The 27,944-nt window shown below is 45.0% G+C and overlaps 1 protein-coding gene and 1 long non-coding RNA gene across 3 annotated transcripts in view; one reads left to right on the forward strand and one right to left on the reverse strand.

Annotated features, from left to right (window-relative positions):
- Positions 1 to 1,909: 1,909 nt before the first annotated feature.
- LOC123369881 lies at positions 1,910 to 19,278 on the reverse strand. Its single transcript, XR_006579169.1, has 3 exons — positions 19,220 to 19,278; positions 3,676 to 3,765; positions 1,910 to 2,024 (listed from the first exon to the last, which is right to left on the reverse strand). It is a non-coding gene; the product is annotated as an uncharacterized LOC123369881 (long non-coding RNA).
- The window catches only part of LRP4 (LDL receptor related protein 4), a 112,849-nt gene continuing 93,638 nt past the window's right edge, over positions 8,734 to 27,944 (forward strand). For both annotated transcript variants that reach the window (XM_045015926.1, XM_045015927.1), the window contains exon 1: positions 8,734 to 8,991. In XM_045015926.1, coding sequence (XP_044871861.1) covers positions 8,787 to 8,991 — 205 coding nt within the window. In that variant the 5' untranslated portion in view covers positions 8,734 to 8,786. The remainder of the gene's footprint in view (positions 8,992 to 27,944) is intronic.

Consider the following 27,944-nt stretch of genomic DNA (forward strand, 5'->3'; position numbering starts at 1 on the left):
ATAGATTGCTGGAACCCTACATTCATAATGCCTTAGGTTTAATATTGTTCCCAGATCATAACACAAGAACTAGGGGTCACCAATTGACATTAATAGGCAGCAGGTTTAAAACTAATCAAAATAAATATTTCTTCACAGAACGCACAGTCAACCTGTGGAACTCCTTGCCAGAGGATGTTGTGAAGGCCAAGACCATAACAGGATTCAAAAAAGAACTAGATAAATTCATGGAGGATAGGTCCATCAATGGCTATTCGCCAGGATGGGCAAGAATGCTGTCCCTAGCCTCTGTTTGCCAGAAGCTGGGAATGAGCAACGGGATGGATCAGTTGATGATTACCTGTTCTGGTCATTCCCTCAGGGGCACCTGGCACTGTCCACTGTCGAAAGACAGGATACTGGGCTAGATGGACCTTTGGTCTGACCCAGTAGGGCCACTCTTATGTTCTTACATTCAAAATATAAATTGCTAAAAAAAAATTCCTGAAACATTTTTCCTTATCCCAGATCATAGATATAGCTTTTAAAATCTGTGTGATCTGTTTAGGTCAAGAGGAAGCATTGTATGCTGGGGAGTGTAGCTTGTGCAAGCTGCATCTTCATATCAAAGTTGAGGGTGGCTGCAAGTTGCATTATAGATCTCTAACCTACATTAAGAATAGAGCCCAAACATTGGCCATCCTTGAGTTCAAGCCTCAGCAAGGAAAATTGGCTTTTTTTCTGTGATGGTCAATTGGAGGAAACTCTCAATAGTTTCTGCTCACATTATCTCTTCAGAAAGGAAAAGGCAACATCTTTAAAAGTACTTAAGTACCAAGTGAGTAACCCTTCTCTGCTGGAATGCTGCCCTGCTAATGATGCAGAGAAGAAAAACAGCCATTTCTGGCAGAGTTTACAGGATCTCTCATGCCAAACAAAAAAGTCTAAAACGCCTGGTAAAAATAAATATTGCTTGGAAATTCTGGCATGGGAAACATTTCTGACGGCCAAGGCTTAGCTCATCCTGGGGGGTAACCCAAGAAGGCCTGTGCTTTTCATTCTTCATTCTTGACTGCTGAATATTCCCTGTAACCCTCAGCAGCCAGGACTGTCTATCCACTGTGTATGTGTGTGCCTGTGCACACAAAAGAGATATAGATAGAGGTTGACTATGACTGTGTATGAGAGAGATGCAGCCTCTTGGGCTGTAATCAGGTAATAATTCTGATGGATTATGCAGCCTGTCATGGAAAAGAAGCCTGTTTTCTGTATACAGAATGGAGAATATTGAATAATGTAAAGGGGACAACGTAAGGAATGTTCATTGTCTCTCCTGCTGGTTATACAGCACCTGAGACATTTTCAAGAGTAACAATATTTGTAGTGCTATATGGAGAGAAAGTGGGAGCCAGAAAGTTTTGTAGTAGTTGGGGAGCTTAGAAAAGAGAAACTGAGATGTACATGTGTGATGTTCCCCTTTTTGTTATCTGGACCGGTGATCTGCTAGGTCACTCCAACCCTTGACTCTGGGAGCTAGCCTTACCGTGCTCTGCTGTGAGAACCCCCCATCCTGGGCTGTTCACGCACAGCCTCTGGCATGTAAGCTGCTCCTTGGATTGTGCAATTGAATGACACTAGCCAATATCTCCAGTCCCAGACACAACCCTAGGAACCTCCATATTGCAGTGTCCAGTTATGCCCACTGGACTCTGCAAGCTTATATGAATTTGTCAATGTAACAAATAAATTGGTATGTACCAGGTTTGTTATCCCAAGGGGAGTCTCTGACATGCTTCAAACCAAACACACTGCTTCAGGTAGAATAAACAAACAAATTTATTAACTACAAAGATAGATTTAAAGTGATTATAAATCAAAGCACAAGCTGGATTTGGTCAATTGAAATAAAAGCAAAATGCATTCTCAGCTGATCTTAACACTTTCAGTGCCCTTACAAAGTTAGATGCTTCTCACCACGGGCTGGCTGGTTGCCCTTCAGCCAGGCTCTTCCCTTTGATCCGTGCTCAGTCACTCGGTGGTGATGTCTGTAGATGGAGGTGGAAAAGAGAGGAAGAGCATGGCAAACACCTCTCCCATTTATCATGTCCTTTCTTCCCTCTTGTCTTTGCCCCCCCCCTTCAGAGGCAGGTGAGCATTACCTCATCGTAGTCCCAAACTGACCAAAGGAAGGGGGGTGACACTCGAGAGTCCAACAGATCCTTTAAAAAAATGAGGAGTCCTTGTGGCACCTTAGAGACTAACAAATTTATTTGGGCATAAGCTTTCATAGGCTAGAACCCACTTCATCAGATGCATGCAGTGGAAAATACAGAAGCAGGTATAAATACATGAAAGGATGGCGGTTGCTTTACCAAATGTTAGGTCAGTCTAACAAGATAAGTCAATTAACAGCAGGATACCAAGGGAGGAAAAATAACTTTTGAAGTGGTAAGAGAGTGGCCCATTACAGACAGTTGACAAGAAGGTGTGAGTAACAGTAGGGAGAAATTAGTATTGGGAAAATTAAGTTTAGGTTTTGTAATGACCCAACCACTCCCAGTCTTTATTCAGGCCTAATCTGATGGTATCCAGTTTGCAAATTAATTCTAGTTCTGCAGCTTCAGGTTGGAGTCTGTTTTCTAAATAAACAATGCAGCACACACACACATACACTGCCTCAGATTGTCAGAATTTTAATATACATTTTAAATATACAGCTTTCCCCTCCAGCCATTTCACAAACAGGTTGTACAAAAATATAATGGGAAGAATTATTTTTTCACTCTCCTCATTATCAAAAGCAAATCAACTATTTTTGGTTAAACAATCCAGAAAATTCACCCTTGGGCAGAGACCAAATCTTGAAAATTTCAACACAAAATGTAAATATTTTGCAAGTTGATGAGTGCCTAAAATAGGGATTTATAATGGAAACCGTTTGTATCCTTAACTATAATGGTTGCTGCCTCTCCAACTTTGAGTTTTAAATGAAAAGATTTGTGTGGCTGATGCAGAGGCCAGGCAAACTTCACAGCCACAGAGAAAATGCTAGGAACACAGAATAGAGAGAGTTTTATTGGCAATACAATGTTTAGTCTTGCACCCCAGGTCACCAGTTCAAAGTTATCCCATGTTGGTAGTAACCAAATCTTACCTGTTTTCAGTGGCCTGTATGAAATGATGGGGACAGGAGAAAAGATTCCCACTGGACTGGTAGCCCCCAATCCCAAAATCTTACCATTACAATCAACATTTTAGCCCTCCTGTTGCAGAGAGACAAATAACTGAATGAGACATGGAGATTGTATTTTTTCTTCCCCCATTAAAGGTGGGCCCTCTCTCTCAGGGTTTAGGCACACTGGCAGGGGGTAGATGTGAGAAAATATGCACTACTGGTACTGCCTTTTCTGTGAATAAGAAGATGATTCCATCTCTAGGACTACCTAGATGGTGCCTTGCATGACCACTAAACTCAAGTATAATATTTTAAATAATAACAATCAGACCTTTTACTATTAAAAAAACAACCCAGTGATATAATGTTTGTGTGTAATGAAGTCCCAACTCTGCAGCGACCTGTGTGAACATATTGGATGCAGGTATATATGGCTGGGAGGGAGGTTAGATGCATGGGGAGCGTGGCTGATCTCAGACACGTGTGGAGACATAGAGGGTGTGTGCAATTGTGTAACTTACCCTCATCCATGACTTCATGAAGCTCCAATTTAGGGCAGGCAAGAAGCAATTAGTTGGTTCCAATCTTCTCTCAACCACTTTTATCAAGAGCTAAGGTGAGAAATGGGAGAGGTATGAAGAGGAATCTCTGAGTCAGCCATCTGATGGGGAGACAGAAGCTTGACATGCTATATCTCTATCAGACAGACCTAAGGGTTCTGTCTTTTACATGTTGGCAGCCCTTGCCTAGCCTACCATGCCAAAAAAGTAAAAGGACTGATTCATTTCCAAGAAAGCAAACACCCACATATTTCTGTCTACATTTTTACATGTCCCTCATCACCACAGTAGCTGAGCTCTTGCTAACAAGAGACCTATCTCTCTTACTGAGCAGGTTTGTGGGCTGAGAGAATTATATGTTGGTGCCTTTCACTTCCCTTTCCTTTCCATGAGAATTTGCCGAGCAGCAGCTTCCCTCTGAGATCCAATTCATACAAATCAGTATTTCATGAATGGGGAGCCTTATCTCATCAGGCACAAGAGCACCCTGCCTCAGATGCTTGTTTAGGATAATGCAATCTCCTCCTCTCTATGTAATGTGATGGAATTCCTCCACTTAGCCTCTCAGCCTAACACTGTGACCAACGTTTACAAACTAAATCAGTAGCCTGAAATCAAAGAGACTTGTAGTGCTCAACTCCTTAGAAAAATCAAAACACTTTTCTAGGTGCTCAACACTGGAATTAGGAGACCAACTTTATTCTCATACATTTTAATGCATAAGTCTGGGAGGTTAGGGGCAGCTGGACTTCCATCCTTCAAACTAAGTTCTCAGAGTGCCATTGCTAGCTCTTAGATGGACATCTCCCTTGTTTACTCTTTCTTTTTTGCCAGTCTCAAGGCAGACAATTGTGATGTACCTGAGGCTAGACTTCAGGCTACATTTACAACTTTAAAAAAAACAACGAAGAGTCCTTGTGGCACCTTAGACACTAACAAATGTATTTGGGCATAAGCTTTTGTGGTCTAGAACCCACTTAATCAGATACATGGAGTGGAAAATACAGGAGCAGGTATAAATACATGAACAGATGTGAGTAATGCCTTACCAAGTGTAAGGTCAGTCTAAGGAGACAATTCAATTAACAGCAGGATACCAAGGGAGGAAAAGTAACTTTTGAAGTGGTAATGAGAGTGGCCCATTTCAGACAATTTACAAGAAGGTGTGAATAATAGTTGGGGGAAATTAGTATTGGGGAAATTAGGTTTAGGTTTTCTTAATATGTGTTTGGTTTTGCAGATCTGCAGTGTAAAATATAGCATTGATGGTTGAAAGCAGTATACAGGAAAGCAGTAGAGTTTACCGACAACCATAAGCACATCTTATAAAAAACATCAATGGTTAGAAAACTTCAGGGAAAGCAACCAAGGGAAGAGGTGAATCCATAGTATAAAATATTCACATGAAGATGCCAGAGTCAGGTATATGTATATTTCATATACTCCTGGAGATGTGGAACTCAAAGGTTGGCTCTTCAACTCCAAAACCCTAGGCCACTCAAGCTACAATCTTTTTTGATCACTAGAGATGTCACAGGCAAGGGAACTGAGATGCATGTTGTAATAATATAGTAATTATGAATAATAATGTTAATACAGGTAATACAGGAAATCTTGAATTTTGACTGGTCAAGAGCCATAGCACTCTCTGGACCCAACTGCCCTGTGTGGAACAACTTTTTTCTTTCTTCATAGACTACAGTCCCAGTTAATCAATGCTCCACCTACTGAGGAACTGCTCTTGACCAGTCACAATGCAAGATTTCCTAATAGACTTTCTGATTAGTTACATATAAATTACATATTTAACAACATCTCAGGGAAGGTTTGTGCACATAGCCCATGGTAGGATTTGTAAAAACACTTTGACAGATAAAACATAAAAAACGTTTTTACATACTCCAATTCTTCTTTCCTTCTGCTCATCAAGGTTTCTCTTAGAATACTTATTTATTCGACAATGTGTTTTACAGGGTGCCCTCATTTCTCTGCTAGTTGCCTTACCTGCTTATGCCTCTGTCCTTGCTTCCCAAGCACAGGAGCTTACCCTCTTGATCATATTTTGCACTTCTCTAGTGTTTTCACCAGAGAATCTCTACATTATTTACAAAGCATAGTAAGGATAATTATCCCCATTGTACAAATGGGGAACCTGAGGTATGGACAGGCCTAATGTCATGCACAGAAAAGGTGACAGAAAAAGTGACTAGAACCCAGGTCATCTGACTCCCACAATCCTAGTCTAAACATATTATTTTTTGGTAGCTCAGTAGGTGTCCTCTTCCTTTTATAGCATGACTTTGTAAACACAATGCAACCACATACAAGGGAATAATAAATTTCCCAGGAGAGCGGAGGGGACAAAAGTTATGAGGCTTATTTGTTTATTAAAGGACATGACAAAGTATTTCTCAAAAGGATTTGGTTTCATGCACAGGAAAATGCTTCTGTCTCAATCCTTTGGAAACTATTATACAGCCTGATGCATGTCACTATCAGGAAGTTCTATGTCTAATAGATGTACTTTTACCATACTCAGCACTGGTGCATCTGAGCATCCTACAAACTTCTGTGGACCTGATCATGGAACTCAACAGAGCTATGCTGATTTACTAGCTGAGGCTCTTACCCTATAGATCCTGCAGGGAGTCTAGACATAAACAAGCTTTGGGTCTGTTCTTCTTTCCACAAATAGGTAGAAGTATTTTTGTTATTGTGGGAAATGGGTCTAATTTTATTCTGAAGCTGAGTAGGTTTCTGGCTACATTCAACCAACATGTTCTTAACTTCATCCCATTACTCCTAATTCTACTCCTTGTTTCACCATAAACGATACCTCTCCCTCCTTGGAGTTTACACTCTTCAAATATTTGCATGCTCTTCATGTCCCCCCATTGCCTCAGATGTTGCTTAGCCACAGTAGGCATATCTAGCCTTTTTCATCTCTCCTCCTGCATCACTTCCTTCAGCTACCTGATCATTTTTGTTGCTTTTCTTTTCATTTCCTTCAGTTCATTAATATATCTCTAGCGAGGAAGTAATCATAAATAAATTCAATTTTCCAGGTCCAGTTGTACTAGACCCATATAGAGGGAATGTGTCCCCTACTTGCTCAGGGATGTGTTGCTTTTACATATATAGACAAAAATTGCATTGGCCTATGTAGCAGCCACATCATATTTAAAACTTCTTTCTGACCTGCTGCTTACCTCAGGTTTCTTCTTGACATTGAGACTCCGTTTTAAATTAAGTCTTTCTAGATGCATTAGCTTAATTTGGCCAGAGTGAGTCTATTTTTTCTTTTCTCACCAAATTTCTAACAACATTCTTTCTCCTCACTTTTTTTCCCCAATTCCTTCTAATTTAGCATAATTGGCACATTTCACTGGTGTGTTGGTTACTCACTCTGGCAGATCATTAGATCGTGATCCTTAGAGGAGCTGAGCATCTGCAGCTCCCACTGAATTAAAATTAATGAAGATGTTAAGTAAGACCATTTCTACCTCTGGCCCAGTGGTACCAATTTAATACAACTCTCACCTCAGCCTGCAGTTCAGACCCTTTGTTTAGGGTCTCTTCACCAGTTATTCATTCACATTAATGTCATAAAGCCAACTAAGATTGATTTTTCAACTAAAGTTTATTGTAATGTAAATACCCAGAGTTAAAAAAAGCCTGAGTCAGGCTCAAAAAAATAATGAGATTTGCTTAAAAATTGAGTTTACAAAAAAACCCAAACCAACCAAACAAAAAACCCCCCAAACAGTTTATTTGCCTTCTGGTTTCTGAGTCTTTAGGGGGCACTTGGATCAGATTTTTAAGTGTTTCTCCACAACTGTGAGGGCTAGAAACATATTTATTTATTTGTAATGAAAGTTAAGATTTTCACCTAATCAGCTGTCTCTAGAATCTGGGGCTTTAAGAAGAACACTGAATTTAATGAGACTCACAATAAAATAAGGAGATTGAAATATGGTATCAGATATTTCCCACAAGGACATTGCAGCGTGCACTGAGTAATGGGTTCAGGAAAGTGATGGACGAGCAAGGGCTGGAGGGGAGTATTCACCTTACAGATGGCACAAAGCTTGGTGAGATGCACTGGGGCAAAAGGGGGATGCTCCAGGGAGAAGGTGCAGGACTTTGGAAAATAGTCCAGATATAGTGTTCAAGAGTACTATAAACTATGCAGAAATCTCAGAGAATTGGAATATAGCTCTGGTACTAAGATAGGTCTCTGAGGGATGGAGATATACATGGTAATGCACTCAGAAACCAGAGATGCCCTGTGGAAGATCTAGTAGGATGGGCTGCCAGACTGCACCATGCATTGCATATGTCTCAGTGCTCTGGAGGAGGGGATTGTCCTGAGGGATGCACTGTTGGAGGACTAAAGGGAATAAACTAGTCAGAGAGCTCTTGGGGACTGGAGATACTTCAGGAGGGTGAGGGAATGAGGATTAAGGAATGGGGGTTAGCCAGGTAGAGTTGAGTGCTTCCCTGTAGGGAAAAGGTTGGATGGAGATCGTCCCAGGCTAGGGAAATGCCCTAGGCTAGGGCAAACCTCCCCTGGGGAGGTGTGATGGGGCAGTGCTGGAGGCTAAGGCCTGCTACTCTGGTGCGGAGACCAGGGCTAGCTGAGAAGTGCCCTGGTGGGAGCAGTGGAGCTGCCCTTCTGGTTGGACACAGGGTGATGGTAGGGATGCTGGAGGGGTGGGGGCGCACTAGGAGGGTAACGGAGGCACCGGGGCCTGCCTTGGAGGGAGGCTGGGGCGGCCCCAGTGCCATTTCCTGGGGGATGACTGGAAGGAGCCTGGGGTAATGGGGGCTGCCCTGGGTTTGTCGGTGCCTGGGGACTCGCGAAGTTTAAGGAGTTTCCTCAGCGCTGGGGTTCTGGTTGGGGAGAGCGGGGGCGGGGGCTTCCCCGGCAGGGCTCCGCCTCTGGGGGCAGGGCCTGGGCGGGCTGAGCTGGGAGCCTGAGCCTGCAGCGGACTTCCTCGGCTGCGCTCGCGTTGGAGAAAGCTGCACGAGCGAATGCACCCTAGACACTGAGCCACCCCCAGCTCTGGTGCATGGTCCCAGCGGAGCTCGGCCGGCCTGGGCTGCAGCGAGCGCCCAGCCCGTCGGAGGAGCGGCCGCTGCTGCGGAGCGACCCGGAGAACTTTCTGTGTCCCAGAGCCCGGTGCAGGGCTGGAGCTGCGGCGGGGGCTGCCAGCATGAGGCGGCTCGGGGGCTCCCTCATGCCGCTGCTGCTGGGAGCCCTGCTCTGCGTCCGAGGTAAGCGCTTGCCTCAGGATCGTCTCTTCCCTGGGCAGCCCCCTTCTCCCGCCCCCGTGCGCTGAAGGCCCCTGGCCGGGGGCAGTAGCAGTACCGCTCCTTTAGCGCTGTCGGGGCGCGGGACTCCCCCTGCGGGGCGCCCAGGTGCAGGACCCCACCGCCCAGCTTCTCGGGCCAGGAGGGCTGTACTCGCCCGGCTGAGATCTGGGGGCAGCGGCTGCTCCTTCCCTCGGGCCTTGGTGCTTGAAGCCCCCAGCAGCTGCTCGGACTCTCGGGCCCCTTTCCCTACAAAGCCGCGTCCCGAGCGCGGGGTGAGCTCCTCGCTAGCGCTGGGTCAGGTACCGCGCACCTGGCTGGCTCTCCCTGGGGGGGTGGAGGTGGGGGGAAGAGCTCCGCCGCGTGCGGGGCACCCCGGGAAGAGGCGCGCTGGCGGAATCTGTTGATTTAGTAGTAGGCTGGAGATGGCTGAGAGTTTGCCTCGCTCTGGCGCTGGAGGCATCCCGCGGGGTTAGATACCTGGGCAACCTCGCGTTGCCTTTTCCCGAGTTGGGCTTTGTCTGCTGTGTCCTCACCCCATGCCCCGGGGCACTCGCTTTTTCCCCTGCTCCAGAGACGGGCGAGTTAATGGTGGGGGTCTGGAGGGAACCCTGGGGTTCCTGAAGATCACTGAACAACTTTCTGAGTAGATAATGCTGCAGCAATCGAGCCAGGCCCTTCACAAAGCCACAGAAAAGGAGCCCCGCTCCCTTGATCTATTCTTGTATGATTCACGGTTTTCCAAAGGGCCCCTTCCCTTCCCTTCAGCTTCACATGCTGTCTCCTTCCTCCTCTCTCTGAAGTTTGGTCTCTAATGGACTTAGCTCTTTGTTTCTGCTGCACCCTCTGTTTGTTTCCTCTGCTCTGTGTGTTTTGAGAGACTGTGACACAGAGGATGAGTTCTGAGCTAGAAGGTTGTATGTGTGCAGGTTATTTCCAGCCTCTCCTGCATGTTGGGACAGCAGCCCTTCCTGGGCAGGAATGCAGCTACTCATCCTATTACACGGCCCCTTAAAGGTACAGTCCTGCTTTGGTGAAATGTCTCCTAACTTACCCTCTCTGCTTTTGAAGGAATTAAGGTGTTTTTCTCCCCACATGCCATCTTGGGACTCCCTGAGATAGAAATGTCAATAGAGGGGAACTGCCAAAAATAGTGGATACAAAACTCTGTGTGTATAATAACCTCTTTGTAGTAAGAGGTAGTGGAGCAGCTTGAGAACTAGTCATGAGAATTGTGTCCACCTATTTGCTCTGTTTAAGTCCAGTCTAGCGAACAGGACAAAATTCTCATGACTAGTTCTGCCCCCCCTACACAGTGATGTATTAAAAAATTTGGGGGGTAGTAGTGATAGGGAGGAAAGGGCCTCTGTTGAGCATCTTTCAATAATGTTTACAAGGGAAGTTGACATTTTGTGAGCTGGAGGTTCCACTCTTGGCTGATACAATGCATTTTTCTCAGATGCTGGATTGAAGTTGTAAGGAATCTTTGCACTGATCTCCATGATTGTGCAAGCATTGCCTCTGGGGTACAACCAGGTTGTGTTTAGTTTTCAAGCAGTGTTATTCCCTTTCTACCAAGAATAGTATTTGCACACTATTTTGAAGAAGGTGCTAAAATGGTTTGAAAATGTTAGGTAAACAAGACTGTAGCTTTGTATCTCAGAGAATCTGGTATTAGTAACCAGAGGAGATAGACGTGCCTCTGGAATTGCCATACAGGTGTTTAATTGGAATCCAGAAGGAGTGGAAAGAATTTTAACTATAGAAATTTGTGTAGGTAAAAAACTGGATGGAATTTTATTTTGGCTGTTACCAAGGTGCTCCTAGTTAATGTGTCTTGGCTGTTAACAACTGACCAGGTGGGGGATGTTTCACTGTAAAGTGCAGGTGAGTTGCTGTGTTTGCTCTAAGCGATAGTACACTGATGTCCATGGGAAGCTTTTCATGGCAGTTTGTCTATGCCTGAGGTTCCATGCCAGTGTTTGTTCCTGGTCTCCCTATGTAGCTGAATGCTGGGGTTTAAGATGGGTTGTGCCAACTGTAGCTATGGGAAACTGTATCCTCTTTACTTCACAACATAAACCAGATTTGTTTCAATAAGGAAATAATTCCCAAATATTTTGCCCCCTTTTTGGGGTGAGTGTCAAGGAAGGTGCAAATGCCTACTTTTCAGGTGTCTGCCCTCCTGCTTCTGTAGTCTCTTACCAGCATTGCATCTTAGCAATATCCGTTTGGAAGGTTTAGGATTTAATAATTTTATTTCCAAAGCATCCATACCTGAGGTACTCAGGGTGCCACACAGTTCAAAGTACAACAGCCATTAAAACAGCACATTTACTGCTGTGTCTCAGCTCAGGGACAAGAAGAGGGGCTCTTATCCAAACAACAAGCATGTCAGATTGAACTTTGACCCACTATTAATGGAGAGCGGCTGTGGAAGCTTGTGCCAAAGAAGAGAGTGTGCATATGTTTGGCTCACATGTGGAGAGGTGAGGCATAGGGAGAGATGCTTGCAAGTTAATGTTAATGGTGTTGGTGGGGAAGGAAGGGTTGATGGAGTGGTAGTCTATTGGAGTTTGTCTGCAAGGTTACAGAATCTTTCTGAGTTTTGTGCCTGTAGGTTTATCTTTGAGATCTTTGCCAGCAGAATTACATCTTTATTTAAAAGTTTTACTTCACAAACTGACAACATTTTTAGAATCCCAAACTAAAATGAAACTTTCCATTAGAAGAAGTGTGGTCAGGACTAGGAGTCAGGATCCCTGGGTTCTGATCCTGGCTCTGCTACTGACTTGAGATCCTGGGCAAGTCACTGAACACTACTCTACCTACCTCTCTCACAGGATGTTGACCCTATTGACAGGATTACTGTTGACCCCATTATCTTGGCACTGGAGGTTGTGAGATGACCTTCCTGAGGCAAGGAAATCTGTTTATAAAAGCTGGTGTAGGACACTGTGCTGCTTCTTTTTTGTCAGAGTAATGAAGAAGTTGCAGATATAATGAAAATAATTCTACCCCAGATCTTTCCAAATCAAGACTAGGTGCTGCAGAAAGAAGAACAGGGGTCTATTTTTATGTACTTCTACTAGCAACAAAACTTGCCAACGGTAGCAAAGAAACTTCCATTTCCATGGTGAAATGAATATGGTTGGTCAGTTAATACAGGAGACCACAGCCTGAGTACATTAAACAAACATTTCGAATTGAATTTAATTTTGTGTGTTCACTAGCATTTTCTGCAGTGGAGATTCCCCCTTTCTCTGAGCTCATACCATGGAAATTAGGGTGCATACTGTAACTATATTAAAAAGTACTTTAAAATACTAAGTATTTTCATTTTAAAAGGGGAATTGTCAGATCAATTCAGGCTCCAAACTAGATTCTATAAAAAGAAGGCTTCACAAAACCCCAAGAGTGATATAAGTGTTTCTGTGCAATCTCTTGGAAATTTAAAAAGAGAAGCATTCTCCAGTTGTCTGCAGCTCAAACCTGGAAGCTACTAGTAAAAAATATCCATGAAACAGGGGAAGACTGACTGACTGTACAGGGAAAACAGTGAACCTGACTCTAAGTGACTGTCAACTACAGAAAGGAGATTACAAAAATAGATAATTTGTTTCTCTAATTTCCTTTTATCTTTCCTTAACTATTGCTTGTAGAAGGTAAAACATTTTCAGACAGATTTTTTTTTTTTTTAAAGTTGATGGCCTCCCTTTAAAGTGTTTTGTCTTTATCTTGTTTTAGAATCTAGAACAGGAGTTCTGGTATGCAGAAAACCCACCGCATTAATTGGCTGTCTGTATTTCGCAGAGACCTTTGCAAAGAACATTAACCGTAGCTGCCATCCGTGAATTTAATGTGCCTGGCAGTAGGTTCTTTTAGAGTTGGGTTTGCAGTGACTTTGGTTCTTTGACACAGCTGTTATGCTAGGCGTCACTCTCCTATGGGATTTTGTTGTCTGCACTGGCCAGAGACTAGGTGCAGTAATATTTCTTTAATCCCTTCTTTTCGTCCCTTCTGCAAGGAATTGCATTTTCCAATATTGAAGGCAAAAATGAAGAGAATTTGTAGGTTAGGGAATTCTTTCAATCCCATAGGATAATGGGTTTATTCATTCTGTGGGACTGGTGGTTCAGGGACAGTATTATAGTGGGGGTGATTGATTTTCACCTTGCTGTGGATTAGTCTATATCAGGGGTTGGCAGCCTTTCAGAAGTGGTGTGCCGAGTCTTCATTTATTCGCTCTAATTTAAAGTTTTGTGAGCCAGTAATACATTTTAACGTTTTTAGAAGGTCTCTTTCTCTAATTCTATAAAATATAACTAAACTATTGTTGTGAAAAGTAAATAAGATTTTTAAAATGTTTAAGAAGCTTCATTTAAAATTAAATTAAAATTCAGAGCCCCCCGGACTGGTGGCCATGACCCGGGCAGTGCAAGTGCCACTGAAAATCAGCTTGGGTGCTGCCTTCGGGACGTGTGCCATAGGTTGTCAACCCCTGGTCTATATTGAGCTTTTGGGCACATTCTCTCTACTTTAATCACTCAGCACTACTGCTGAGGTGCTCCAGTTTGCACATCTAGCCTCTGAGAGCTTTGTGCCCCAGAGAATTAGTTCTGTTCTTAATAGAACCTTTTTCATATGTTACAAATCTAGGTGGAAGGAGGTTCCATGCACCAGGTATGAAGAGAAGTTTTGATAGACACTTCACTAGTATCAAATGGAATTGGTGCAATATTTCAGGTGATTGAAATTTTCCAAATCTGACTATTTCCTAGCAACATTAGGGTTTCTGAGCTCACATGTGAGCCTGACTTTTAAATGGGACACTATGTCACAGGGCAGATAAAGGCCTGCATGAAGGGTTTGAATGAGAGTGCAACCTTAGAGTTCTGATAAACATTATTGGAAATTTGAAATTTCTGTTTCATGTAGGGCTGGCAGTTTTCAGATATTTGATGTTGTGGGCTTTATGGGTAACCCAGGAGATCCACAGTCTAATGGTGTTCATTTAATGGCTAGCATTGTATATTTGTATTAAATGTTTGGATTGCAAATTGCAATCTAGTTGGATTAAAATGTAGATATGACCAAAGACATTATGCTTTTGCTCCCCAAATACTCCTACATCTAAATGGATCTTGCTAATGCATCACCTCTGATGGTAATACTCATGGCTAAGTGAAGTGTCCAGCTATCTCACACCATGAGTTATGCAGTGGATTATTTTTGATTCCTTACTGACCTGTGGTAATAGGACGTTTCCCAGAACAGGCCTCTGCTAGAAGCTGTGCTGAAGCAACAAGCTTGCATGAAACCAAATTCCAGGTGCTATAGCAACTGACTGAGTCTTGTCTCTGAGGTTAAAGTTATCAGCAGTGAGGTATGACTGGGACTGTAGGCAGTGGAGACCCCTCTCCTGGTTACTTGTGTAGTGAATTCCTTAGTATGCCCAAGCAAGGCATAATTTTCTGTGTCCTTTTGTAACTGCCTGACAGCCCCTCCTGACTGCTGGAGCTTTCTGTCCTTATTGCATTGCAGCAGTTCTTTAATCAGAAATCTTGTTAGTATTCAGGGATAATTGATCCGACTCTCTGGTAGGGGGTGGGTGCCTCCTTCTACTTGCCACCCCCACTCTGACCCCTGTTGTCCCTTTGTTTTCCTCTGTTAAGTTTGTGCCAGTGATGTAGTGTGTGTGCTGTTTTTCCAAGCAGCCTGAAGTTGGCCGTAACCAAGAGCCGCAGTTAAATAGAGCCTGATTTCCCCGCTTCCTGGAGTTCAGTTGTTTGACTCCATTTTCTGGTCTTCTGTGTTTTTGATTTACAGAGAAGCAAACCTCCTTGTTGCCCCCGGGCATCTCTTAAACCCATTAAAACAAACTCCATTATTTCCCTGTGCTTAGAAATCCCCCTCTTTAGTCCCAGCATCCATCAAAATAATGTATCCTCTGTAAGGTCCTCTGAAAAATGTTTAACAGGGGCTTTTCAAACTCAAGGACAGTTCCAGGTTGAAAGGGGGAGGGGAGCCAGGAACCAACCTAATGGGAGGTATGACTGTGACTTGCAGTGAGCCCTGACTTGGTCTGTCAGCTCTCCCTTCACCTCTGTGCAGAGGGCGTAGTGAACCGAGCAGATCCAAAACTGGGATCAAAGCTGGAAACAAAAGTCTTCAGGAGAAAAATTTCCCATCTGGCCAAGAGGAAGCTACACAAAAGTGTTGTATAATGTATTGCACACGGTCCGTACTTCTTTTGGAAAGACAGAAAAAGTGATTCTAATTAGATTAGAGGGAAAAGTGGTGGCTGCAGTCCTGCTACTGGGAGTTGGGGAGGCACAAGGGGGGAAAAAATATTTAAAAAGTCCAGTCTCAGTCACCCTCCTTTCCCCATCCATGCAGTCTCCCCTTGCAGGGGAAACTGCCTTCGGCAGGGAACCTACTCTTGGACCTGTCTTTGGACCTACTGGAAAAGCCAGTTTCTTTACCTCCCCTCCCATCCCCCAAACCCGGTGTTCAGGATGAAACTGGTGTTGGCAAAGCATAAGGTGTTTGGGTCTTTTTTCTCATCCAGCAGATGAGGCGGAATGCTGCGGCACTGCACAATACAGAGGAAGATGCTGTGTCAGCCCCAAAGTGGTTTTGTTCTAAATTAGAGAGATGATACAGATCAAACTCATAGGATGCTGGTAGGGGAGATAAGGTCCAATATTAAAATAGCACAGCCTTCTAATTTTTCTCTGGATTTTGGATTAATGGGAGCTGTATTCTAGGGAGGGATTGGAATTGAAAGAGAGTGCTCCATTGGGGAGCAAGGAGAAGGAGGGGATTCCAAGGGTATGAGGTGACATGGAAGATGGCACAAAGCTGAGAGTTGGAGAAGTAGATAGATGGAGGGTTTTATTAGGAAGCAGGCTCGGGTGCAGCACAAGCAATGTGAAGAGTCCTAGGTGGGAACAAGAGTGGAGGGTGTAAGCAGGAGCCAGGATGTGTGCAGTCATGAAAATGAGGACCAGAAACTTGAGCATGATGAGGAGTGAAGTGGGGAATCAGTCAAGGAGATCCAACCATAGGGAGATAAAGGGCTCTCTGAGGCCTGGTCTACACTATGCGTTTAAACCGGTTTTAGGAGCGTAAAACCGATTTAACGCCACACCCGTCCACACTAAGAGGCCCTTTATATCGATATAAAGGGCTCTTTAAACTGGTTTCTGTACTCCTCCCTAACGAGAGGAGTAGCGCTAGTATCGGAATTACCATATCGGATTAGGGTTAGTGTGGCCACAGATCGACGGTATTGGCCTCCGGGTGGTATCCCACAGTGCACCACTGACCGCTCTGGACAGCAATCTGAACTCGGATGCAGTGGCCAGGTAGACAGGAAAAGCCCCGCGAACTTTTGAATATTTCCTGTTTACCCAGCGTGGAGCTCCGATCAGCACGGGTGGCGATGCAGTCCGAAATCAAAATAAAAAAAGAGCTCCAGCATGGACCATGCGGACGTGATAGCAGTAAGGGCAGGCAAATCTGTTCTATCAGCGCTCCGTTACAGAAGACGAAATTCAAAATCATTTTTTAAAAATCCCCACACAGACGCCATAGCAGGGACTCAGCGCACTGCTGCGTGACAAGCGTAACGGAAAGCCAAAGAATCAAATGGACGCTCATGGAGGGGGGACTGGAGGACTCAAGCAATCCCACAGTGCCTGCAGTCTCCGAAAAGCATTTGCATTTTGGCTGAGCTCCAAATGCTTCTAGGGTCAAACACAATGTCCGCGGTGGTTCAGGGCATAGCTCGGCAATTTACGCACCCCACCCACCCACCCCCAGAAGTGAAAGGGAAAACAATCCTCTCTTGACTCTTTTACATGTCACCCTATCTTTACTGAATGCTGCAGATAGACGCAATGCTGCAGCAGTCAACACCAACATCCTTGCTCCCCCCCTGCCATGGGTGGCTGATGGTACAATATGGCTGATATCCATCGTCATCATCAGCCTATTGGCACATGGGGCAGTGCAAAAGGACTGGTAACCATGCCGACTAGCATTCAGTGAGGTCTATCATGGGCGCCTGTGTAAAAAGCTCCTGATTTTTCCTGGTAGATGGTGCAGTATGGCTGGTAACCGTCTTCATCATAGCAACAGGGGGCTGAGCTCCATCAGCCCCCGCCCTTCATGTGTAAAGAACAGATTCAATTGTCCCTGGACTAGCAGCGGGATGCTGGGCTCCTCTCCTCCACACTGCTTAATGTCCTGTCTGGACTATCATAGCAGCTGGAGGCTGCCTTCCACTCATTTCTCACTAACAAGTCACTGTGTCTTATTCCTGCATTCTTTATTACTTCATCACACAAGTGGGAGGACACTGCTACGGTAGCCCAGGAAGGCTGGGGGAAGAATGGAATCAACAGGTGGGGTTGTTGCAGGAGCACCCCCTGTGAATAGCATACAGCTCATAATTTCTGCTGGATCTGACACAGAGCAGCTGTGCTCTCTGGTTCTATGATACAGTGGTTCTCTAGTACACTTGCCCATATTCTAGGCAGGACTGATTCTATTTTTAGATACCAAAAAGGAGGGATTGACTCAGGGAGTCATTCCCAATTTTGGCTTTTGCGCCCCTGGCTGATCTCAGCCAGGGGCACTTATGACAGCAGCAAATGATGCAGTGGAAAAGGACTGGTAACCATGATCATCTTATTACCAATTTATGGTATGGTAGATGGTACAGTATGTCTGGTAACCATCTCTGCTGTCATGCAAAAGCATGCTGCTGTGTAGCGCTGCTGAATCGCCTCTGTCAGTGGCATCTAGTACACATACGGTGATAGTCACAAAAGGCAAAACAGGCTCCATGATTGCCATGCTATGGCATCTGCCAGGGCAATCCAGGGAAAAAAGGCGCGAAATGCTTGTCTGCCGTTGCTTTCCCAGAGGAAGGAGTGACTGACGACATTTACCCAGAACCACCCGCGACAATGATTTTTGCCCCATCAGGCACTGGGATCTCAACCCGGAAATTCCAAGGGGCGGGGGAGGCTGCGGGAACTATGGGATAGCTACGGAATAGCTACCCACAGTGCAACGCGCCAGAAGTCGACGCTAGCCTCGGACCGTGGACGCACACCACCGATTTAATGTGTTTAGTGTGGCCGCGTGCACTCGATTTTATACAATCTGTTTTGCTAAACCGGTTTATGTAAAATCAGAATAATCCCGTAGTGTAGACGTACCCTGAGTGGCAGAAGGAGGAGGTGATTTAGCCACCGCATTTTGAAGGATTATATGGGAGCAAGTTGGAGTCAGGGAGGAGAAAGAAGAGGAGGTTGCACGGTGAGAGGTGACTGAGATGCAGTGATGAGCTGCCAAAATCTTAACAACGGGTTCCCTATAAAAAGTTCTGATTTAAGGGATGTGCGACAGCATGTATTTTTTGTACCAATAGGGTTACCATACGTCCATATTTTCCCAGGAGGTGATTAAGAACCGAAAAGCCTGACATGTCCATGAAAATACAGATGTATTTTAACCCTACCTAAAGTTCTTTTTTAAAAAGATGGGGCTGAACTAGAAATGAGCTCCGTTTCACATGTGTGGGTGGTGATCAGGGACAGTCTCAATTTTTGGGTCTTTTTCTTATATAGGCTCCTATTACCCCTCACCCCCGTCCCGATTTTTCACACTTGCTGTCTGGTCACTCTAGGGTGTGCACATGTGTGGGTCCCAGCTGCTCCCTGCCCCCCCCCTCATTAAAGCAGGTGTGCAGGGTTACTGCCCTGGGAACTGCAGGGCACCAGTGGATGTGGGGCTGGCTGCAGATAGGGGCGTGGGGCAGGGCTAGCTGGAGGCAGGGAGTGACATGGGCTGGCTGTGGGCAGGTGATGCAGACGGGCGGGCTGCGGGCGGCTGTGGGCAGGGGGTGGCTGCGGGCGGCTGCGGGCAGAGGCTGGCTGCAGGCAGGGGGTGGCTGTGGCAGGGGCTGCAGGCAGAGGCTGGCTGAGGGCAGAGGGTGGCTGTGGCAAGGGCTGGCTGCGGGCAGAAGGTGGCTGTGGGCAGGGGGTGGGGCAGGGGGCGGCTGCGGGCAGGGGGTGGGGCTGCGGGTGGCTGTGGCAAGGGCTGGCTGGGGGCAGGGGGTGGCTGTGGCAGGGGTGGCTGTGGGCAGGGAAGGCGGGGGAGGGGCGCAGATACTCACATGGGGGGAGCGGCTGGGAGCAGCCCGAGCAGCAGGACGCAGCCGGGGACTCACCAGGCAGCAGCAGGAGCCCCAGGGCCAGAGGTCCAAAGAGCAGGAGCAGCAACAGGGCCAGGAGGCAGCTCACATGGCTCTCACAGCACAGCGCAGCACCCCCCAGCGGCCGGGAGGAGGAATTACAGGCTTCCCAGGCAGAGCCCATCAAAGCTTCCCTCGCAGGGAAGCTAGTTAACAAGCGGTTCTAAAACCGCTTCTAAATTTAACAACGGGTTCGTGCGAACCGGCTCCAGCTCACCCCTGCTGAGATGTGAATGATATTAGCCGGTGGGATGGAGAGAGAGAGCTGATTTCAGCAGTGCTTAAAGGAAAAAGTGACAGAGCTTGGCAACTAGGCAGAGAATACATCTTTATACCTGTTTGGGCAGCATCTATAAATGGGGGCCTCACAGTTTCTGTTCTCTAATTCTGTTCTTGGTATCTGTTGTTTCTGTTCTTAAAATGCCTGAGTGTGCATCTTTACTGCTCTGAGGGCATCCCCCAAACCTATTTCTCCTAGGTGTTTTTAGGGTGCCTATCACCATAGGCCCTAAACATCAATATGATGAGAACCTAGGCTCCGCGTGCCAGGACAGAAGTTTGAACAGGTTGGGGGTAGGGTGCCATTCCTGGGACTAAAATCTGAAACTTTTGATAGATGGAAAAGTATAGACTTGGGCAAGTAGCAATGGCAACAGCTGTGCATAGAGTGTGGCCACAGATCTCTACCCAAGTGCTGAATCTGTGGAACTCCTTGGAAGTGTACAATGGGAGTTGGTAGGTAGGAGGTTATTCAGAGTTTGAAGTGGCCCTCATTGAGCGTTGGCTGACTCCCACATCCCTCTAGGCTGCCTGTCTGAATGAACAAGGGGAACTTAAGAACACTTATCACTTGCAGACAAAAGCGTCTGTGCCCCCCACCCCATTGCTTTCCTGTTGTGCTTTGTGCCCTTTCTTTGTGTTGATTGGGTGCTCACCCAGTGATCTGCCCAGGGAACAAACTCTCTAAGGCCATGGCTACACTTGCAAATTTGCAGCGCTGCAGCAGGGTGTGAAAACACACCCTCTCCAGCGCTGCAAATTGCGGCGCTGCAAAGCGCCAGTGTGGTCAAAGCCCCAGCGCTGTACGTTATTCCCCACAGGGAGGTGGAGTACGGACAGCGCTGGGAGAGCTCTCTCCCAGCGCTGGCGCTTTGACTACACTTAGCGCTTTGAAGTGCAAGTATAGCCATAGCCTAAACAAACAATACTCACTCTTCCTGTAGCTTTTCAAATGCATGGGGAGAGAGGGAAATTCCCTCAGAGGGGTGAGTCTTCTGATGAAGCCAATTAATGGTCTCCATGATCCAAACTTTGAACAAACCAGGGTTTGATGGCATGAAGTGAAGGGCTTGCACTTGAGGAAAAAGAGGAGCAAGGCTGGAGCAGGAGCTGGTCTTGGCAGTGCAGAGCATGGGAGAGGTTTTTTCATTCTGCTTGTCTCTGTGATTGTTTCTTCTTTCTGCTACTTTGGGATTTGCTCTAGCTCAGGATGCTGCACCTTCCAGTCTCTGTCTCTCTAGAAAATGTTTACTCTCCACTCCTACCAATTTGAATGGTCCTAGCTCCAGCCATAACGCCCCAAGACTTTCATCTGCAGTGCTCTCTTATATTGGAGGCACAAGTGTTCGTAAGATTAGGATAAAGTCACCACAAAGCATGATATTGACATGGGTACACACTCCTCTGGTATTAGCTGGTTCTAGTGGGGTAATGGACAGATAGTATCAGTGGTGCTAGTGCTGTGGGAGGAAGAGAGGAAGCTCAGGAGTCTTCTTGCTGAGAAATGAACCTTGACCACATCTTTATGTTCCAGATGCTCATTAACAGATATGAGTGCGTAGTGGTGGGAGAAGGGGGGAATCATAACAATGGAAGATATTTGCCTGCTCTATGGACTTTAAAAAAACCTATTTGACTCAGCGTGTCTTGCAGGACCGAACCCTACCATGCTACAGAAAGAAACTGTTAGGAAATCATAGCACCACTAAATCCACGTACCAATCCATCAAACGCAGGATAGAAATAAACAATATGCAAATAGGTTTTCAAGCAAGGCAGGGGAGTGAGACAGGGATAACAGCTTCGGTATGTACATCATGGCTTACTCCTCTAGCAAAGCAGCCTCTGAGCTGAGGGCTCATTAAATGACTGTGACAGCTGCTAATACACCTATGTTTTCTAGAAACATACTTCAGTGCATGGGTCCTAAAGGCTAACCCGTAAAAGAGAAAAGTGATATTTTTGAGAAAAAGCCCAAAACAAACTCAAATGATATCATAGTTACACAATCTACACCCTACATTCCAGGGCTTTAAATATGGTGGGGAGCTTCAAACTGGCTATTTAAGTACACCTCTACCCCGATATAACGTGACCCGATATAACGCGGTAAAGCAGTGCTCCGGGGGGTGCGGGGCTGTGCACTCCGGCGGATCAAAGCAAGTTTGATATAACATGGTTTCACCTATAATGCGGTGAGATTTTTTTGGCTCCTGAGGACAGCGTTATATTGGGGTAGAGGTGCATTACTAGGGAGAAGAGGTCCTCTGAGCCATAAAGGAACAGCTATATGAATACAACACACTGATAATCCTGCTATATCTATTTGATAGTATAATTCAACCCATTCCCCTGTATGAGAGTGAAGTCTGGGGCTCCAAGCCATCTACGCTAATTGGGGCAAAATTCTGTATTTACACTGTTTTCCCCCCCCCCCCCCGAACTATATGTACACAGGAATTTCAATTGCTGCAGAACAGAACTGTGATGATTCCCCTTCCTGATGATTGCATAAAAAGAGATTTATTTCTGGTACTACCTCAGCCAAAGCAGCAAATACTCCCACCATGTAAAAATACTTGAGGACTACAAACGAAAATGAAAAGAAAAAGTAATCTGCTCCTCTTCTATAAACATCACACCTGGGATTTAGCCCTCCTCTCCAGGTCAATGGAGCAAACAACTTCTTCCAGAACCATACAATGCTTAATAAGGCTGTCGGCTAAACCTACCCCAGCTGTGGGGTACAGATCAAAACCAATAGCCACCTTGACTGTGACAAATTCTTATATGCAAAAATCACACTGGCAGATACTTCAGCATAGTGAAATGTGCACAACCAATTTGGCTGCCTCTTACCAAATACAGAACTGGCCATTGTACATTAGAATTGGAAGCTGGGGGAAGCTTCATAAACCTAGGAATAAATGACTGTGCTGCTGAAATGACAGGAGAGATGGAGAGACTTTCTATTTCTGTGTTCAGAATGAATAGGCATGAGAGAGAGATTTCCTTGCCTTATCAGAAATAAGACTTTTTCCTTTCCCCTAGACTGGGTTCTGAATAGTGTTTCCTTATCGCATTTTAATGGAGTCAGAATCAGTGGCATCATGCTATGTGGCCTCCCTGTCAGCAAAACCCTAAACACATTGAAGCACTGGCCTGGGCAGATGCTCTGTGTATTGAATCTGTCTCTTGACAGAATCCCAGTGTTCTGTCTTTTATGTGGGCAGCACTTATATAGCTTGTCATGCCAATAAAATATCTTTGAATGGAGTTTGGTGGGATGAGGGTGCAAATTCTAACATGATGCGAGAGTATTGGTGAGGGGGGATTTTGATGAGAGCTTTTTTAAAAAATTACTGGAGGTTTTATTCTTGTTGCTGTAGTGGCTCCTTCCCTTTCTCTCAGCACCCTCCCTTCCCCAAATCCTCAGTTTCATGGTTTATCCAACATGTTTTCCTTCTTTTAAGGAAATGTCATTTATCCTTGGAAGCCAAAACTGCTTCCCCTCTTCCACTTAATAATGTTCCCAGCTTGCTGTAATGATAACCTGTCTGCCTTCCTTCCGGTCCCCATTTCTTTCAGGGGCACTAGGAAAAATGACCCGCAGCAGATCATGAATCACACCTGTGCTCTCCCCCATCCCTTGATCTCTGCCTGCTTGGACCCCCTCCATGGTGTTGTCTTGTTAGTTACACTTTTTTTTAAAAAGAGTCTAGTATATAATCTTCAAAGAGGTTTATTTGGAGGCTATGGGGTGGGGTTTGGTCTTTATCTCTGCAGTTGCCTAGCTCACACCTTACTGTTGCTGCTCAGGTAATTATGGAATTAAATTGCAAATGACTTGTGTGACTGCCAACAAGGGCACATGGTCTAGCTGGAACACCACAACTGGGGTTTAGTGCAATCTAGGTTGTGGCTGATTTATTTTAAAAATACACATTTAGAATAGCACAAGTCCCATGTTTTGGGACCAGTGATGGGAGCACTATTCTATTTCCCCTACCACATACCTGATGTCCATCTCTACATTTTTAAAAAGTGAATTTCTTGTGGTGAGGGTGCCAGGCTGACTTTGCTGAGAACTGTGTTTTTTTTGTTTTTTTTAAATCCCTGGAATACATATAGCATTGCCAATAGCCATGCGAATGTCCTCAACTGACAGTGTGCCTCAGTCTTAACCTAAAAGGGCTTGAGAGGGGGAATTCAGTCATCATGGCCTATTTAAATGTTGGCCTTTCACTACTATTTATATAGGAGGGGAAAAAAGTTGCTACCCTATTGGTGGCATTCTCCTATTCCTCTGAGAAATCCTGTGGACCCTTATATTTCCTCGTTTTCTGCCAGTATGTTCATTAACTTATTGGCATTGACAATTGCCTGTAATGGGGCATCTGGTCTGTGAATTGAGGTTATTGCTAAGGTCTCTTTTCTGGCTGTAATGGCTCCAGTAGAATGGATTATGGATGGGCAGGAAATTGAAAATGGAGGCTAAACTGTCTGACTCGCTTGGTAGACTCCAAGTGTAAGACCTAACTTGGAATCTTCTGGCTTCAGCAAACTTCAAACAATAACCATTAAATGTCCCCTTCAATTCTTTGTAGCATTAAACTAAATTTCTACTTTAGAGCTCAGTAAATATGTGATTGACCTTCACAGCCGTATTTACTCAATAACTGAAGTGCCTTTCTCCGGAATCTGTGAGGATTATCTGCGCAAGACCTTTTTTGAGAGTGCTCTATTTACAGATTTTTGACTTCATGGTCTTCTAGGGCTGTTGGCTCAGTGATGCTGTGAATGGGCCTTATGCTTAGATCTTCCCCAGGCTGTTTAGTCTCTTCCCTGCATACAAAGAAGCAGAAGGCTTTATTTTGAAGGATATTGGAGTTTCTCCCAGTAGGGATAAGGAATTGTGGAACTGAAGTTGGTTGCTTTCCTCAAAGCTCTTTATTCATGTACTGAAGTTGGTGGTATATTCCCAGATTAGGAGGTTACATTTTAAACTATTTATTGTACTGAAGTATAGAATGAACTGATTCACACTGTTCCTCTTCATAATATCTGACTTTACAACACACACACCCCTTTCCCCATATGCACAAACACTTGGTAAACAGTATATAAGAAACAAAATAGCTCTTGAGCCTGTGAAAGCCTGGACAGGAAATGACCCTCTGCTCCTTGTCCTTGCACTTAGTTTCTGCATAAAGTGCTGCTCCCTGGTAGCCCCCTTCTCCCTCTATTTAAACATTGCATTTTTTGGTGACCTGAGAGCTGTTTTGTCACTTAAGCACATTCAAATCAATGTTACGCTCTAAGGGAGGATATAGGGAGGTCTGTCATGGAACAATATCTTGCACAAAAACAAAATTCTGGGATATGGAGTAAGGAGTAGAGCTTGTTCCTTCGCCACAGAAAATAAGTCTACACAACTTTGGTGACTGGAGAGCTAATTTTTCTCTTATATTTGTTCAAATCCTAGTTAATTTTTCCAATTACTAAGTATTTGTATCTGGGGGGGAATGAGACATCTGAAGTATGGGGGAGTCATGACGATGCTGTCCAGGCAGCGTTAAGAATTAGTTTGTGTAATTCAGTATCATTTTAGTACCTGCATTTAGAAAAAATAAATACAATTTGAAGTGGGATTAAGTTACCAAATTGAACCTATGTCTAAGAAACTGGGATCAGGGGGGAATTGCTTGAGTTCAGCCAGTAAGAAGGAATGTGTGCCGCAGCTTGAAGAAAGGGGCGATAACATGATCCTACCTGTTTCTGGTTTAGTGGCATCCCTTTACTTCATTAGGTTTGACCCTGACCTCACAAGGTTCACTTCCTGCACGTGCAGCCATTGCACATGTTCTTATACAACAGAAGGCACTAACTAGGCTTACCTATTCTTAGTATATTTTCTGTTGTGAATTAGTTTATAAATATATTGCCTTAATCAGAAACAATCACACTTTGGGATGAGAGGAACTGTGGTTGTGTAGCACCAAAAGCACTTCACAAACTTAACTGAAGATGTGAATTGCACATAGCGGTCTCTGTCCCAACATGGAAATACAGCTGCCTGTAAGTGAAACAAAACAGCTTTTTTAACAGCTACATGTTAGTGTTAAGAGTGGAAGTGAAGAAGAATCCGTATCCAATTGAAAAAGCAAGAAAGATTTAGAGAGACAGAATCTAATTACTGGAGTTGGAATTTTGCCAGGACATGAGAGTTAACACCCCAACTAGAGTAGGGAAAAGTTCCACCGAGTCTCTGACCACAAATCAGTTTCATTTCCTTTGAAAGATGGTACATCCAGGAGTACAGTGCCCCATAACACGGGGAGGGGGGCAAGGGGTGAGTGCCATGGGTCATTCTTGGCTCAGTGACAGGAGTGCACTCTCTTAAATCACCAACGCCACTTTTTGTAGTACTTTCAGTTTCTTGAAGGCTTTCCACCCAAGTATTGACTCGGATAGACCCAGTCTAATGTGTGGGGTCTGATGGGGTTGCAGCACAAGGTGATAGGTATGTCTGTAGCTATGGGTGAGCTTGTATTTTCTCTGAAAAGGTTTGTAACTAGAAGAGGTTAAATAGTTTAATAAATATAAAGAAACTTGGGGCTGGATCCAAGTGTCTATGGAAGTTAACTGGAGTCTTAACAGTGATTTAAATGGGCTTTAGATTCGTCTCGGAGTTCTTTAAAAGGGAGATTCCCACCACAGTGATATTGGCCCCCTCCATTAGGGGTGCCTGCCTGCCCTTTGGTACTCAGGTTTGCAAGCTGGTGGGCTTGCTGGATACTTGGGTGCGTCTAGATTCCCATGTCACAAAAGTGGCTCCACGTTAAGACTTGTGCTGCTCCAGTTACAAAAAGCTCTACTGGCTGCTGGTTTGGGTTCAGATGTTTGATTTTAACCTGTAAAGCTGTAATCAGGTTGGCTCTTATATGTCTATTTAAATGCTTCACTGTTCTCATCACGGTGTTATCCGAGGGACCTGATCACCTGAGTCTTCCCGAGTGATACTGTGGCTGTTGAAAGAACAGGAGTACTTGTGGCACCTTAAAGACTAACAAATTTATTTTAGCATGAGCTTTCGTGAGCTGCAGCTCACTTCTTCGGATGCATAGATGTGGCTGTTGAGATCATCTGAGTCATTGGATTGAACATTGCCCTGATTTAATTGGGAGAAGGCTGAAGGCAGGGTACTCTCTTTCCTACTGGAGCTTAAATTGGTTGATCTTTGGATCACCATACTAAGCCTGCATCTCTCAGCCTTGTTCTGGGTAGAAGGGATGCTGGTTCAGAGGTTTTGTTGGGGAAATGAGAGAGTTTTTCCTCTTCTCTTCCCCACCCTAAACACTGCTCCTATGTGGTGAGCTGTAGTTTTACGACTCTGCCTGGGCTCAAAGCCTTAGATGAGCACATTTTGAAACCAAATCTAAGGTGGTCGTCCCTGAACTCCTATTGAGTGTTCCAGTTACAAAAGACAGTGAAGCTTTGTCATTATTCATGATTGATTTGCTGTATTTTACTTAGGCACAGGGTACTTACTTGCTTTCCTCAAGTCATCATCTGTGTCTGGTGTTGTATGGGCTGCTGGTCTATCTTTCTTCCCACTGGGGCGGTGTGATGCCCCTTCAGGGTCTCTGTTGCTTTTGGAATTCACCTTCCAGGCTTGGTGCTTTCTTAGAATCTCTCATTTGTTTAATACTGTGAGAAAAGGTCCTTCTGAAAGCAGAAGAATTAACGCTGAGCAGCATCTGCTTGGAGGAGGAAGTGTGTTTGTGTGTAAATAGAAGATTTAAAAGGGTCCTGCTATTGGCAAAGGAGCAGTTGGGGAATTTTTAAAGGAATATTGTTGCACCGAGTTGGCACTCGGAGGCCCTTCGGAAACAAGGGGCTGAAGAATTCCTATCTGCTTTTGCTTGATCGGAGAGGGCCTGTGCTCTCACAAGCTGCTATGCTGTCCTTTTGAACCATTGTCTCCTCTCCCCTGCTTGGATTGCAGAATAGTCACTCTTTTTTTGTTGTTGTTTGTTAGAGAAAAGAAACATTCCAGATTTTTCGACCTTTACATTCTGTACTTTTCTCTTTTTGTTGTGCTTCTCCCCCGTCGAGCATTGTGGGAGAATCTTCCCCTCTGCAGGGGATTGTGGGAACAGTTCTGGCCTCACTTATCACCAGTGACAAATCAATGGAAGCCTTCAGAAAGCTGGCCCCCAGGATTCCAGCTCAGCCCAGCCCTGGAGCAGTGGGAGGCTTCCCTGGTGGATAAAGGACTCCTTGCAGCTCTGACTTGTTGCCTTAAATCTAACTGAGGAAACCTTTTCTCTCTCTTTAGAAGCAGCCCCCTCCGGTCTTGATTTGT

Source organism: Mauremys mutica, chromosome 4, assembly GCF_020497125.1.
Source record: "Mauremys mutica isolate MM-2020 ecotype Southern chromosome 4, ASM2049712v1, whole genome shotgun sequence".
In the NCBI taxonomy this organism is placed as follows: domain Eukaryota; kingdom Metazoa; phylum Chordata; order Testudines; family Geoemydidae; genus Mauremys; species Mauremys mutica.